General features: G+C 40.7%; 1 protein-coding gene across 13 annotated transcripts in view; it reads left to right on the top strand.

The window, feature by feature from the left end:
• The window catches only part of tjp1a (tight junction protein 1a), a 106,254-nt gene that overhangs the window by 41,072 nt on the left and 48,918 nt on the right, over positions 1 to 16,264 (top strand). The window contains exon 1 of one of the 13 annotated variants that reach the window (XM_085455144.1): positions 13,186 to 13,651. The exons of 11 other annotated variants lie outside the window; for them this stretch is intronic. In XM_085455144.1, the coding sequence (XP_085311270.1) occupies positions 13,628 to 13,651 (24 nt within the window). In that variant the 5' untranslated portion in view covers positions 13,186 to 13,627. Of the gene's footprint in view, positions 1 to 13,185; positions 13,652 to 14,801; positions 14,930 to 16,264 lie in introns of those variants that run through there. One more of the 13 variants, XM_085455153.1, reaches the window with a different exon arrangement.

Raw genomic sequence — 16,264 nt, forward strand, 5'->3', positions numbered from 1 at the left:
GTTTCCTATAAATACTCTAGATTCCCTTTACCCCAAATCCATGCATATTAGGTGTAATATTACAGTGTAACAATTCCCTTCTGGTCTCTGCAGAGGAGTTGAAACCTGGGTTCTGCTCCTATAGTTTATGTGTAAATGCAGAGGGCACATTTCTCCATGGGACGTAAAAAAAAAAAAGTTAGTAATGTTTACAGTGATGGTTTCATATTGAGCTTTAGCTGCTCTTCAGATTTTCTCCTTTGTCATGTGAGATAAATGAACTATTTATCACATTTTCCTTACAGGCAGTTCAGTCCTTTAAACAGTTCACTGTGTCAGTGTGAGCTTTCAGTGAATGGATTTCTGTGTGAAATCCACTCAATCTTAGGCATGCATAATGTTGAATAGTCTACCTATTAAAAATGATTGTTTTCATCCTTTTACTAGTTCTACTATTATAGATTTAAGACTAGGCTTACCATGCAACAAATCAGAGTTACATTAAATTCAAGTTAAATTCATTTGATGAATAAAGCTGAATGGAAGAGATGTTTCCTTTAAGTATTTAAAAAGTCAAGCTGTTTTTACAGTTTAACATTTATATATCTAAGCAAAGGTTAACTGCTGTGATCCAGATGCTTTCTGGTAGAAAATCCTGTTGTCCTGTAATGTGTCATGCAATCTGACCTTCCCACAGGACTGCTGCCCCTGCACATTACACACTGACTAACAGCATGACAACAGAACTAATCACAGCCTTGTAGCTGTGGTCTGCATAATGTTCCCTCACACACACACACACACACACACACACACACACACACACACACACACACACACACACACACACACACACACACACGTAGCACCTATTAGACTAGTTTTTAAATCCTTCATCATTTTAAAAATATTCACTGGTGTATTTAAAGTGTCGTCTCACAGTAGAGAGATGTGATATGAATTTTGATTTTTTAATGAATTTTGATTTAGAGAATCTCTTCAAAATTCATGGAATTATGAGCCGAACTCTAATTTCTTTTTATTTTGTTTCCAAGGAGCCAGACTTTCTTTTCATTTTTTAAAGCAGTCTTGAGCAAAGTTCTCCAGGGTTTCTGAAGGTCCTTCAAAGTTTCCTTTGGACATTGGTTGCATTTTTCCAAGCAATTCTTGTACTGAACCATGATTTTTTTTTCTTTTTTTTTTGGGGGGGGGGGGGGGGGGGTGTTTATAAAGCCTCCACTTAGCTTGTTGTGCAGTGTGGACAAGTGGAGATTAGAAGAAGTGGCAGCCCTAAAAAAAAAAAGCTATGTACAACAGATAAACAGTATCTGAAAGTCATGTCCTTAAGATGCATCTGGACCCTCAGTTGATCCATATGCTGTTCACTGAAGCCTCATCAGAAATGGTGAGGGATGGCATCCCAGGTTCAGGCTGCATTTTAGCCAGGGGTGTTTGGGATCTTTTCAAAATTCATGGAATTATGAACTCAAAAATGTTTGGTCACATTTTGATCCACTATACAGTATTTGTTTGACGATGACAATGATCCCAAACACACTGTATTAATACAGTAAAAGCATACCTGGTTAGAAAAAACCCACAATAGAGCACAAAGAGAAGCTTTGAATGTCCTTCAAGAAGCCTGGAGAACTATTCCTGAAGACTGCTTAAAGGATTTACAAGAAAGTTTGCCTAAGAAAGCTCATGCTGTGTAGAAGGTGGTCATAGCAAATATTGACTTTCAAGAGTGGTAGAATTGCTGTTTATTTGCACCTATTTCAATAAATTGTGCCACCTGTTTCTCATTTTCCTGGTGCAATATAATGAAATGGGGTTGGCTCAAGACTTAATATAATGTGTAATAGGCAGGTAATTATAATACTATCTTTCAGATTTGTAAAACCTGTCAGATCTATGAAAGCGAAACTCAGCTGGCTTGTCTGCTCGGTAAAGTGAGGCTGTGGTGTTTTGTAGGTGTATTTTTTTTTTTTTTAACTCAGTGATCCCTGGTGTTGTTATCCTGGCAGTGCTGCTTCCATATGCTGTTTACTGTACATGTCACATGGTTAGGCCAGTGGCACTAGTTCAGCTGAGGGAGGCCCCAGGTGATAAAGAGCTGTAAGCAAACAGAGGCAGATAACAACTCTACGCAAGCCTACATTCCCTGTTGGCGGTGCAGCAAACGCAACAACAATGTACTCACGCCGCCATTTTTAAAAAATTTCTTTCTTCTATTTTAGAATGTGGCACAAAAAAAACGTATTATATTCCAAAATTCTCTCATGTGACTCTTAAAAAAAGGGCAAGTTCATTTTGTGTATTTTGAGAGTTTAAGGGGGTCATACAACATTAGAAACAATGGGCTTCATTCACACAAATCTGTGCTTAGACCACGCCAACGAATGAGTCACGCACAAATCTGGGATGTTATGTGAAAAAATTTAGAAGTGCTTCAGAGAATCTTAAAACAGTTAAACACCCCCCCAATAATAATAAAAACAAGAATAAGAATAGGTTCATTATTTTCCAGTTTTACAACACATCAGCATAAACAAAATTAAGTAAAACTCAAAAATATGTGTTTTTCCTAGTCCAATAAAAGCTTTGGCATCATTTATGATGTCACAGTGTGTGTGCCAGGACATTCACTGTACTGCAACCCAAATGCAGTTATTGTAACACTTTGGAAATGTGTTCATTTTGTGGCTTCCTCCTCGGACATTTGGATTGTTTCGCGTTCTTCAGCTGTAAAGTTATCATGCTTTTTTGCTTTTAGCTGCCAGGCTTCTCTTGTACCACAGCTTCTCCACTTTCACCCCTCAAGCTTGTGGTAAATGCTCTAAAAATGGAGAAATGTGGGCCTGGCAGTATGCAGATTGAAAAGCACAAGCCTATCGATTTAGAAATGATTCAGATTCACTAACAGATTCATTCACCTACAGTTGGTGATCAGGGAAAAAATAGCTGGCGTGCACATTTTTATGAGGGCTAATGTATTCCCAGCTCATGCCACTAGTATGCTTCAATAGCTCAGTTTTAGAATTGTGGGCCACTGCTAATTAGTTACAAAATTCACTAAATTATAATCAGAGCTTTATTTTCATTGTAAAGGATTAATAAAATTGTGTGTGAACATTTTTCTGCTTCTGAAGGGGCGATATTTGAGGGAAAAACCAGAATGCTCCAGGTTGAGCTTACACACTTTCACCTCTTAGACTATGACAGTTTCCACAGGTGTCATATGGATTGCAGGACGCGTCAAATGGTTCAGAACCACTAAGTTTGCTGTTACACTCCTGTTGTTTACAAAAATGTACATATCCGCTTTCCAGGTTGGCATCCATCCACGTGTCACTACAGACTTTAAAATCAAATATATGCAAATGCTCTGTTTGCCCGGTGGATCCGGATGTGTGCGTTCAATGAGCTCACAGGAACTGGCTATATACTGGAGGATAGGATATTGTAAATCCCTGCCCGCCACCCAACTCAGTCCTGACCCAGCTCAGGCCCCACAGTGTCCACCATCAGAAAGGTGGCTTAGAACAGCTTTTTTTGGTCAGCCCCCTTTGTGCTGAGTTCATCAGGCTCGTCCTCTAAACAGAGAGCCAGGGCCATTGCCTTGTGGCTCTTTCTTTCTTTTCAGGCAACAAATGTGCTAAAACAGCACTCCATAATCACTTGGCATTAGGGGCTGTTGTGTTGGGCATTAGAGGTTAGAATTGACCAGTGGGACGTTATAAAAATGAGTCTGACAAGGGAACACCAAAGCTGATGAGTCTGGATCCTGGCACTGGACGGCTAGAGGATTAGTCAGCTAACACACTGGCTGGGGCTTCTGCAGGGTCGGGTCCCATCGCATCTCATCACCACCAGGCTAGAAGCGGCCCCTGTGGCTGCCGTGTCTCCATCCGCCTCTCTGGCTGGCGTGCTAGCTTTGGTACCCATCCTCCACCGCTCTCCGTCCTCCGTTGGACCATCGTGTCTTCTTGTAGCATGGTCCTTTCACTGGAGGAGCGGTATGATGTCATAAGCTTAGGATGGGAAGGGTTAAGTGGCAGTGGAGGGGCATGATTCAGTTGAGTTCAGAGAGATTTTGGTCATCACAGGTCAGAACACTTATCAAACACACACAGACTATATTTAGTCATTTTCAAGTCCAGCTGAATGCCCTTTGTCTCTGCTGAGACTCTCGCTGAAGTGATTTGTGTCGATAAGGAGAGCGAATACACAGCAAGCTGCTCAATTCGCTTCTCATTCTCCTAATCTACCGTATCACATTCGAAACGCTTAATCGACGCTAAAAAAAGGAGCACAAACGTTATTTTTTGCAAATGGAACTCAGATTTGATGTTCCCCTCGGTATTATCTGCCAGTCACAAGGAGAAACGCATTTACCTCGTTATCAGTGAACCATTAAATCACATTTACCGCGCAGCAACTAACCACTTATTTTGCTTTTGAAGTTAATTCAATGGGTTTTTTTTTTACTGAATTACAGCCGCTTTTGTCCGACAGGCACATCTCAGCCTCTCCTGCCTGTGCCTGTTTCTCTGGAAGCTCCTGCTGTTGCCGCTTCTTTGCCCAGTGTGAGCAGCTTCATACTGCTGGAATGTAACAGTAACAGGCAGTACCATGGGAAGAGTCACCGACTGGGGGTGAGCTGCACGCCCTTTATTCAGGCCATTGCCGAGCTCACTGGACTTGAGACATTTCCTCATTCATCTTCTTTTTTTTTTTCGCACTGTTGTGTAGCTTGGCCCAATCTTTGTTTGTGTTACCCCACCTACTGTTCTCTACTCATCAGCTCTTACTACTTTCCCTCTTTCTGCAATAAACTTAGTCTTCACTTTTAATTTCTTTCTTTTCCTGTTACTTTTTCCTGTTTTAGCTTTCCTCTGCTCTTTTTCACTTCATAGTCCTCCTAACAAATTATTTTTTCTCTCCTTTCAGTGTCTCGCCTTTCCTTTATCAGTTTCCTTCCTCTAGAACATGGGATCTCCTCATGATTTTGTCCTGTCAGCATAATAAAGGAAGACTTTTTCTCAGTTATGATACTCTGTAAAAATGTACAAATACTTTACTGACATAATTAGCTGGAAAGTAGTGATCACACCTCCTAGTATGAGGTCAGACCTGCTTTTGGCTTCAGAGCTTGTCTTACAGTAACTCTTCATGGTATTGACTCAATAAGTCGCTGAATTTTCTTCCATATTGACATGACAGATGGAAGCATCACACAGTTGCTGGCGATTTGTTAGCTGCACATCCATGATGTGAATCTCCTGTTAGGGATCCATGCTTTCATGTTGTTTATGCCAAATTCTGACCCTTCCATCTAAACGTCACAGCAGAAATCAACCCTCATCAGACCACGCAACATTTTTCGACTCTTTTTCTGCCTTATTTTGGCGAGCCTGTGTGGATTACACCCTCAGCTTTCTGCCCTTAGCTGATAAAAGTGGCACCTGGTGTGGTCTTCTGTTGTTCCAGCCCATCGTCTTCAAGATTTGACTTGTGCATTCACTGATGCTCTTCTGCACACCCTGGTTGTAACTAGTGGATATTTGAGTTACTGTTGCCTTCCTATCAGCTCAAAGCAGTCTGGAACATTCCCCTCTGACCTCTGGCATAAACAAAGCATTTTTTGCCCAGAGGATTGCCACTTGCTTGATATTTTCGCTTTTTTAGACAATTCTCTGTAAATCCTAGAGATGGCTGGTTTGGATTTTCCCAGCAATTTCTGAAATACTTCTGAAATGTTCATAACAGCCCATCTGGCACCAACAACCACATTCAAAATAACTTAAATCACCTTGCTCGCTTTGAACTTCAGCAGGTCGTCTTGACACTGTGTACATGTCTAAATGCATTCAGATGTTGGCACGTGATTGGCTAGTTTGATATTTTTTTTGTTGTATGTGATAATGAACTAAAGATTTGGAGGGGGGGGGGGGGGGGGGTCATGGTTAGTCAGACAAAGCAAATGTTAAAGACTTATTGTTCTGTGAGAAAATGAACTAGTCTCTTATCAGTTATGGCAGTTTCACATTGCTCAGAAAGAAAGTAATTATCAAATACTGATGTTTCTCTAACTCTGTATCTGTTCCTGTGATTAAAAGTGACAATTTCAGAACAGATGCTCTCATAGCAGCTTGCTCCTTTTTCTAGATACTGTATCTTTGTAAGGTAACTTTATATGGATGCAACATGTTCTTGAGAAAAAACAACCCTGAATACAAACATGTTTGTGTTCAGGGTTGTAAGTTCCCTGTTGCCATTACAAAAAGTGGTGTAACTTGCATGGCAGCATATAGAATTTCTTTTCTTTTGGTCAGCCAGAAAAGTTAAACAGTTAGATGGAGTGAGTGGATCCATTCCTTTCAACTGTGTCTTATACACAAATACATAAGCACATAGAGACAAACAGTGAAATGACACTAAATGCCTAAAACCTGGTCCTTAAAAGCCTTTATTTACTTCTTTGTTTTAAAAATACTGACTTACTGACTTGTTTTTATGTTTTCTAAAGCATCGGTATTGAGTTTCAGGTTTACATGAGCGACTGTTGGATAGCAGCAAAGTAAATCTTCTTTCTAACAGAGGTTAGTTGTGTTCACACAGCCTGAAATGTGCAGTTGCCCCCTCTGTTAGCCTTGTAAGTCTTCACTCTTCCTTGAAAATCAATTACATGCCACTTAGAGTATGTGTCAAATGGCATTTTGGTGCCTGCTGCCCGCTGTCAACACAGTAACTTGAGCTGCAGCTGTTGGACTTACCAAGATATAATCCTGACTCTCAGTTTAAGTGGGGCAGATTTGGAGGTCTTGTCTCCAAAGCTGCCTATTTATTAAGACGGAGATTCAACACATGCGTGGCCTCCGACATATGTTGACACGCTGACATTTGCACGCGCGCAAAGTCACTGCCTTTTGGAGAGCAAGACATCCTTCGCTTGGCATCACTTCTGATCTGTAGCCAACGGTTATTGGCACGCTGAAAATGTTCGGAGAGTACTGCATTTTTCTTTAATTTGGCTGAATAGAAACACACTGGTTCTGGCATAAAAGTGCAAAGTCAAAGTAGTGACGCTGGCTGCACAGTGTTGAAGTCATGCTCCTGTTTAGACAGGCAATGGAGCGGTTCAGATACATTATATATTCAAAGCAAACGCAGACCTTTTATGGCCACATGTAACAATTCTCAGCTGTTAGGTTTCAATACAGAAAACAATACATTTCTGAAAAAAACATAAAGTGAAGCTGACTTCAGGATGGAGAAGGTCACCAGGAAAGTAACCAGCTGTGTGTTGATGCCTGCTGACTGCAGACTCATATGTTGACATATGATGTTCTGCCCTGCTTCACCTAAAATTGTTAGGATGAATTACAGATATATTGTAATAATATAGCTGTTGTATTGTTTCATATCCAGCTTGGTAGAATAATGCACGAGCAAAGGAAAAAGTCTCATTATCCTAATTCTTCTTGATTTGAATGTATTTCTATTTGTGTTGTGATTTATGATGATAAAGAAAATAAACTTTGCACAGTACACATTTTGTTTCTGGACTGTTATTATAGCCTGAGGTGAGCCTTTATTGGAATTGATGGCGGACAGTTTAACTGCTCCTTTTATTACACCCCTTAACCCTGTGGTCTGTGGTGTTATGCAGAAACAGTATGGGATAATTGCTGTATTTTTCTGCGAGGCTAAAATTGAACTAATAGCACGTCTCTGACACCAGTGCCACTGTTTGGCTGTTTTATTTTTGTAATTTAGACCCGGTAAAGCCTTAAAAGAGGAATTTACTACATTGACATAATGGTTTGCGGTGTAACCTCCAGCTGACAAGCACCTTCTGGAAGAACTCTGGCTGAAGGAAAGGTGAATGTCCTCTTGTCATGGTAACAAATTATGTGGGCTGAGGAAGCTAAGCGTGCAAAATATTGTGACACATTCATTCTGTGACCTTGAGCACAGGTAAACATCGGCCATACTTGACAACTTTATCAAACTGTTTGCGGGAATTGCTTCCAGAATTCCTGGACTAGTCAACAGTGGTTTTAGGGCTTGCAGTGGCAAATATTAAGGCCATTCACGGTTCCCAATGTGTATGTAATGTGAGGATTTTCAGTAGTTCACTGCACTAATGCACTGTTAACTCAGAGTTTTCCCTTTTTAAGCACTTTCTCTCTGCAGCTCCACTGTTATAAAAGATCACCGAAAGTTTCCATTTTACAGACTCGTGCATGTTTTCTTTGAATTTATGTATTTTTTCTGTACCTATTCTCACTCCCTTAACATATTTTTGAGTTTCTTTTATCTCCCGTAACAAAGGAGCTTGGAAAACTCTTATACCATGTCAGCAGATTTCATGCACCAAGCTGTAACCTAGTGCGCCTTAGTGTGTAAGTGGGTGATAAAAATCACATACAGCTGCAGCCAAGGTGAAAGTTATTTGACACGCTTCTGTGATTTTTTTTTCTTACTTGCTCTTTTCCCTATTTTTTTTTCTTTTGTACAAGTTGCTTTATTTTATTATCAGCCTGCATGGATTGTGGTATGAAATTTTGGAAAAACACTCGGCACTTTGTATCTGCGTAATGATTTGGAGGCCACACTGGCTTGGCACAGGCGCACTGTAATCCATTTATCTTAACAAACAAATTGGACTGGGTAGCAACAAAGTGCTGCTTGAAGTTGCATTTGCATTGTATGCCAGAGCAACAATGAAAGGAAAAGCTTGAATTGTTGTTCATGAGGTATTTACCGGGAAATCACACACAGACACACACACACCGAGACACAAACACACACACTAGATTGAGCTGAGAGAATTGCAGCATGAGATTTGACATGTTTTCAATTTATTGTCTCATTCTGCAGCAAACAGTGGGGCTGTCACGTGGATGTAAAGCAAGACGTAATGGCTTAGTTTCAGTAACAGATTTGTAAAGCACGCGAGTGTTAACGGGTGTGGCCCACACACTACACAGAAATAGTGATCTGACAGTCTGTATTTAGGTTTTTGAGGGGAAGAAAATCTTATCACCCTGCTGAATGGTTATTTGATAGACCTGCAATGAGGCTTAACTTTGGCCGTCCCTTGCTGAGCTGCTGTACTGCAGGTATTTACTGAGAAGCAGAGTGAAGTTCAGCCAGGTTCACTGCAGCACCGCTTCTGCTCTCCAGCTATAAAAGGCACAGCAGCTCCTGTCTGATGAGAAGAGAGAAAGAGGAAAACTTTCTTGGTTGGTTGATCACAGGCTGCCTCTTGGAGTAAATGTTTTCAGAAGATTAAAAGGAGCCAGCTTCACTACTATCAGCCACTGACCCACCGTGGTAAATTTAGTACTCCAAAAGCTTCTTTTTTTTCTTCCCTTCATCACAAGAAGAAGTGGAACTAAGTGTCGCTCGAAATAACAGCACTTCAGACTGTTCTCGCGCACGCTAACTTCCACTGTGGTTGTGAATGATTTGGATAAAAAAATATATATATAACTGACAATGGCAGGGACGACAAGCCAGCTGCTTTTAAAAATAATGCCATTCTTGTTTCGGTTTATCTGTGCAAAGCTCCTCCAAAATAATGTGTGCTGTATGTAATCGGGCTTGATTGATGACTCATGAAAGAAGGGCCGCATGACTGGTCGCGTCAACAGGTTTAGAGGCTATGAGCGTGAACTCCTCGGCACTGTGTGTCCTCTGCGAGAACCCTTTTCTGACATGTGGTGAGATATCAGCTCAGATAATGAAAGGCTCTGGGCAGTTTGTTATACTATTGTTTTTTTTACCCCGTGTTCTGAATTATCTGCACAGTGGAATGTCTGTTTTTGATTTTCATGGTTTTATGGATCAATAAATTTGACCTTGGAGATCAAACTATTTTTTATGACATGTTAAATCCATGTTTCTTGAATTCCTGAGCCCACATGTGTGAGCGTGTGCCCATGGGTTTGATGGACACACAGCATCATTAGGTTTTGACTACAATTGAAGGATAAGAATTTATTTAAAGTTCCTATCCTTAAATTTCCTAATTTCCTTTAGTTTAACTCTGTACTTCTAGATTCACAGTGTCTATTTGAGTGTGTGTGTGTTGCACTTCTTGCACTCAATGACATGTGTACTTTGTCTTCTTGTCCTACTTGACTACACAAAGGCTACATTGCAGCACTTCATGTTGTTGCTACTGGCTGAAACCTTGAATGATGAGAGCAGTTAGTGCAAGAATAACGCCTCTCTCTTCCTCTCTCTGTCTCTCTCTCTCACATGCACACACACACACACACACACACACACACGCGCGCGCGAGGAGGGAAAGGTAGGAGGGAAACTGAGAGAACAGCAAATACTTTTATGTTATTTTCACCTAAAATTTCCTACGACATATGACACGCAATCTAAATGTGTAATCAGCAGACACTTTGAACTTTTTTCTATATGAATGACAGAAATGAACCCAGGCCAAAGTATTTGGTTAAGAAGAGAATTCATTGAATAAGTTCTTGTTTCACTAAACACTGAAATCAAATCCCACAATCCTGAACTCCACACAAAGCTTAAGTCCTCACAAACCCTGAGCAATATTGATCTAGAAGGTCAGGAGTGCATTGGTGAGATGCCTACTAATCCTGTCATATGATACTAATCTGGTTAAAAACAATTGACCTCTTACCAGAAATGTGACATTATATGCTGATCATTACTGATTCATACCACACCCCTTCCCCTTGTACTTTTTTCTTCTTCTTTCATAAAATCCAGTTGAAAAGTATATTTAAAGTATAAAACTGCAACTGACTGGATTGTTAACTAATCTCACTGCAAAATCTCCCTGAAAAAGCAACACACACAGTTGTGTATAATAATTAAAAAAAAATATGATACCTGCATATTGACAGTTTTATTATTGTCAAAGCTGTGGATTAGCTATACTTCACTTGTGTGACATAGAGAACTTCGGTTGCTCTTGTCTGTCCAGAAGGTTTCTATTAGCATAAAGAAACAAAGAAACCCGTGCTGGATCTGCAGAGCAGCCTTGAGTCAACAGAGAGCAGGAGGGATCAGATGGCCTCTCAGAGACTCCTAACTCAGGACAGATGAAAACAGGGAGTCAGCATCTGCTTAGGAGCTTTCTCCCGTGTTAAACAACTGGTATAGATCAAACATTGCATTCTTCTTTATTCATCATAGTGTAATTCAGTGCCTCGATGTTTGTAGGCGCATCTACATCCGGTTTTACATTTTTGGGGTGTGCGGTGCACATTAAGCGGTTTCACTCTACATTAGGCTTTTCGCTGCAGGAGCGGCAGGGTTGAGTGAACCTTGTGATGTGCTCCAGCCGAATGCAGGTCTGCATGTTCGCTTTTGTTTTCCATGTGCCTGCTCTTCCATGAGCGCACCTGAGCTTTGAAGCTGCCTGTTGTCCAAAAAGAGCTACATCTCCTAGCTTGTGTGTGTGTGTGTGTATTTGTGAGAGTGAGAAAGAAAAAATAGAGATGGGATCAGGGATGCAAGCATAGAGGACAAAGATAGCTTTGATCACACGTGTCACTAATGTCCCGATCCTCTCTGTAAGACCATCTGAGGTACCATCACAGCTGCTGATGAGAGTGAGCTGCGAGCAGCAGACGAATTACTTCTGGTTTTTTGTCATTTTAGTGCCATTTTTAAAGGCGGTTAGTTGTATTTTTTTTTTCAAATTGCCTATTTTGATTTTAAATTATTGTTAGTTGACACCTGAGTGATCATGTTAAACATCCTGCTGTCTGCCCTGATGGATCCTGACAGGCGTTTAAGGAGCTTCAGGAGGAGCGAGCGACTTGCATCCATACTAGTACGTATGCCCTGATTTAAATGGGGGTTTTTTCTGCCTGTTTTGTGAATGCACTTTTGCAAGACTGTTGTGAAAACGTTACCAGGAATCTTTTCCTTTAATATACTTTAAAAGTGGTCATGTGTGTCCCTGTGTTAATTATGGCTGCAGGCTTTAGAGTTCTTTGTCTGTGTTGATCCTCTTCTCAACTTGACCTAGCCTTTTCCAGTGGTGACCATTGACTTGCAGTCTTCAATATATAACCTGACACTTCTGCTTGGTGGTATTTTTTTTCCTTGTTGGATTAGATCTGGTGGAATTAACTCCTTAGACCACCTACACTGTCTCCAAACCCTCCTCCACGTTTGAGGCACAGAGGAAGTGATCATTAGAGGAGCTAGATTGGGGGGTGAGATTGCTCGGTTTGTTTGGAAAAAAACAGGGTGTGTCTTTGTGTTTATATCCTCCTCTTCACGTTCACCGTATGGCTGGACACTGAAAACTTAGTTGTGTGCCACTGCTTCGTCATCTCTTCTCCTCTAGCCTATTTTAATATTTCAAAGGCCATTGTTTGCTGGAAAGAGAAGTAAACTGTGAAACAGTGCAAACTGAGATTGTTGCATCCTGAGGGCGGGTTCTGGTTTAGGAAGTCATAGAAATTTCACTGCATTGGCTTTTGGGGTTTCCTGTGAGGTGACTTATCAACCGCAAACACCGGCTGTACCTACACGTGCTTTTAAATACGGTCTCCCTATTTAGTTTATCGACTCATTTTGTAATCTGCCAAGCTAACTGCCCCAATACGACCCACAAAAACACAAAGGACAGGGGATAGAGTCTCGATCATTCCTTATGCAACTAACTTTAGATATTCTGCTCACGTTGTTTTGCTCTAAGGGCAGGCATCCCGTGGCCTATTTTTTTTTCCACGCCGATATGCGGTGAATTTCACTTCTCTAAAAAAAAAAGGCCCAAAAGGTGTATTTATAAACAGAGTGCAAGCTGCGATTTCCCTCTCCCACAAAATTAAGATTTGGAAGGCTGCAGTAGTCCTTGTGTAATAAACCATTCCCTTCGTCACACAGGGAAAGTGAGCATTCAGCATCAGCAGGGACAGCGGCGTCGCTTCTCCCCATTGTATCCCGGACTGTTAATTCCAAGCGATAGTGGGGGTGTGCACTTTATCGGCAGCGGTAAAAGTAGATTCAGAACAAGAATAAAAACAAAAACACGATGAGGTAATAATATACGGATGAGTAAAGTTTAACAGGAAAATGATGATAGGATGGTCATAAATAAAGTAAATGCGTGATGCCTCTGTTTCCCCCCTGAACTCACACCCCTACTTAGGCGCAATGGTCCGCTCCGTACAGAGACGACACGGCCGTTGCTCAGTGAGCGGAGAGCAGGGAAAGGTTTACTCAGCCTGCCATTGCTGCACACCGTCCTGGTGATGCCTACTCTTTCCAACTTTTCATCCAGAGGTTAGCGACGGAAATACCAAAGTAAGGAGGTCTTGTTTGGGTCGTACTTCCCTTTTTTTCTCCATCCCCACAACCCACACTTCTTCCATGACTTTGTACCCGAGTGGACTAACGATTCTGGTGGCGAAGATAAGATAATGAACTTTAGACTTTCCACACGGCTATTCGTGGCGTTTCCCGTCGTCCTGGATCAAATAAAATAACAACGTAGCCCGGCGTGGCGGCAGCTGGGCGAAAAGTGAACTGGACTGGAGGGAAAATAGCGCACTCAGCCAAGTGATTATCAAAACAGAGACAGGGACAACTTTTAAGCTGCCACTTTTCAACCGGAATAGCGGGGGAAATGACCTCCAGAGCTTCAAATAAGGTGGGTACCTGACAGGGAAAAAAAAAAAAAATCTTGTGTGGACATTATGCTGCTGGCTTATGTAACGCGAATGATATACTGGAAGGCTAGCACGGGCCAAAATACAAACAAAGGTGAATTTTCCAGCCAATCAGCTGTTTATAAGTTTGTAGAATATCAGTTGGCTTGTGGTAGTGAAGGATGCTTAGTGGTGGTGGTGTTTTCATCTGTGTGTATGTGTGTGTGTGTGGCTCAGAGGGTGTTTTGAAATCCACACCTTGTAACACAGCCTGCAAGCAACTATGCAGTTTCTAGTGAGCTAGATTAAAATAATCTGTCTTTTATTGATTGTCAGTGTTAAATCGCCTGGTGGTTTTTATACCATGTCTCAGCTGAGCTACCTGTTGATTTTTAGTCCTCATTTTATTAAAAGGGTGGCAGGAAATCCCCATGGATATGAAAAGTAAGTGAGCCTCTGAGGCAGGAATTCTGCTACGGGATCTTCCTTTCTTTACATTTCAGAGACCCAAGAATGGATCAGACCACAAAGTACATTGAGTTTGTGGGGGATTTAACACTACACTTTTGATGAAAACACCACTTTCCATAAGTAAGAAGCAGTCTTATTGTAGGTGGTCTAACTCTAAATTAAGTTGATTGTACTGGGACGTCCCATAGCATGCCTCTCAGGTCCCTGCTGTGTGTAATTATCCATTCATCTGTCTAAATATCTGCTAAGCCTTGATAATTTCCTAGTTTATATAAAATGTAAGCTATGTACTGATGGTATGATGTATACCAGGCGTTTATTAGCAAAACAGTTACACACATGTGATTGTGCTGTTTTATAAACCACTTGTATTTTACTCATGTCTAAATAAAAAAAATTCTGGAAAGAGAATTTAAGTAGATTAGACCTCATGTTGGCTCTAAAACACCTCCCGACGATTATGTAGTCTTTTGTCTTTTAGGGTTTTACTGTTTATTAGTTTTTTCCTCACTTTGACGAGTTAGGAATGTGCTGTGTTTGTCTATCACAAGTAGTGAGATTCAGGTTTGGGCGGTTGTTCCAGTCAGACGAAACCTCCTCCCTCATGCGAGCTGATGACGACATGCTGTACTGTATCTTATGGTTGTAGTCACACCTTCTCATACAACTCACTACTGAGTGATACTTGAGGCTGGTAATGAGCCCGCTGTGGTTAATATGCTGATTGGTGTAAAATTAGCTCTTCAATCTTCAGTTGTTCTCTGTCTCTTGGGGAATCTGTGCTGAAACGCTGACTTTTACTACAGCAGGTAGGACTGTCTGTTTAAAGTGAAACTACCATCACGATGGCAGTTTCAGCTGGTTACTTTTAGCACCCTGCTAGATCACAAGCAGCCAGTTTTACTGATTAAACTCAGATAGACCAAAAAGGGAAGAAAATATCTTTTGTTTAGCTGTAACATGATTGCTAACTTAATTAAACTAGCTAACATTTTCTTTATATATTTGTGAATAAAAGCTTTTCTGTGCTGTCTGGAAAAAGTGTTAGCATTAGTAGTTAAGCAACAATAGCCCACATCCACTACTATTATGGAATGACTATAGGTTTAGTAACACTGATGAAGGCGGGAGTTGAAGAACCACAGTTGTCTGACCATTACACGTAGTAAGGGCAGGTTGGTTGATTATTTCACTAGATAGTCAAGCTTGTTACCTTTGATAGTTGGCACCAGTGGATAAAAGCTGGTGTGGCCAAACTGTCATGCCACGCCAGTATTATTCAAGTTGGAAAGTAGGATAGATGTTTTGTATTGTATTGTCATCTAGAAGATAAAAATGGGCTGTGGCAGAATGAAATGCAAGATAAACACAGATGCCCATTTTAAAGAAAGCGAGTGTGTAGACTTGCTAGCACTGCAAATGTTAGCCACACTTTTTTTGTGTTTTCTTATTTTCAGACTAGTCAGTTAGCCTCCTGTTTCATTATCTATGTAGTTGTTGGGACAGTTTCCAGTCGATGCTGTTGAACAATTCTCCAGTTCATGGCTCAGTTTGATGAATTGGTGTAATTTAACACTTTCTAGTTATGGGAAGCAGGGATGGGTATTTAAAACAAAAATACTGTTAGATTTTTACTGGAAACTGCTTGACTTTTCTTGGAAGATCACCCTCACGTAGTTTTGGTACAGTTGCGACATGCTTGTTTAACCTGACGTAGTTTGCAGGGGGCTCGTTACTGTTTATTATTTAAAGAGTTCTTTGTGGCTGTAGTCATCTTTGGCTTTGCATGTTTTTCCTGTTTGTTCAGTATTGTCTAATCGCAACAGCTAACACGTTTTATCAGTTTCATGCCTGGTACTTGAAAGTACATTCTTTTTAAAAGGTTGTTGTTCAACAAAAATCTTCTTAGGTGCCTTATCACCCATTACATCCTATCATGCGGAGGTAAAAAAAAACAACAACACAAAAAAATATATTTTGGATAAAAAACAGCTTAAAAAAACAGGATACAATTTTGTAACATAATTAATATTTTTGTGTTCAAAACTCATGCCAGAAACAATCCCTAATGGGAAGGTTATGTTTCAGCTTTGGATAATCAGAATCAGAATCAGAATCAGAAAGGGGTTTATTGCCAAATGTTG

The sequence above is a fragment of the Copadichromis virginalis genome, linkage group LG1, assembly GCF_057382275.1.
Source record: "Copadichromis virginalis isolate Kocher_CV1m ecotype Utaka linkage group LG1, C_Virginalis_male_GT1.1, whole genome shotgun sequence".
NCBI lineage: Eukaryota > Metazoa > Chordata > Actinopteri > Cichliformes > Cichlidae > Copadichromis > Copadichromis virginalis.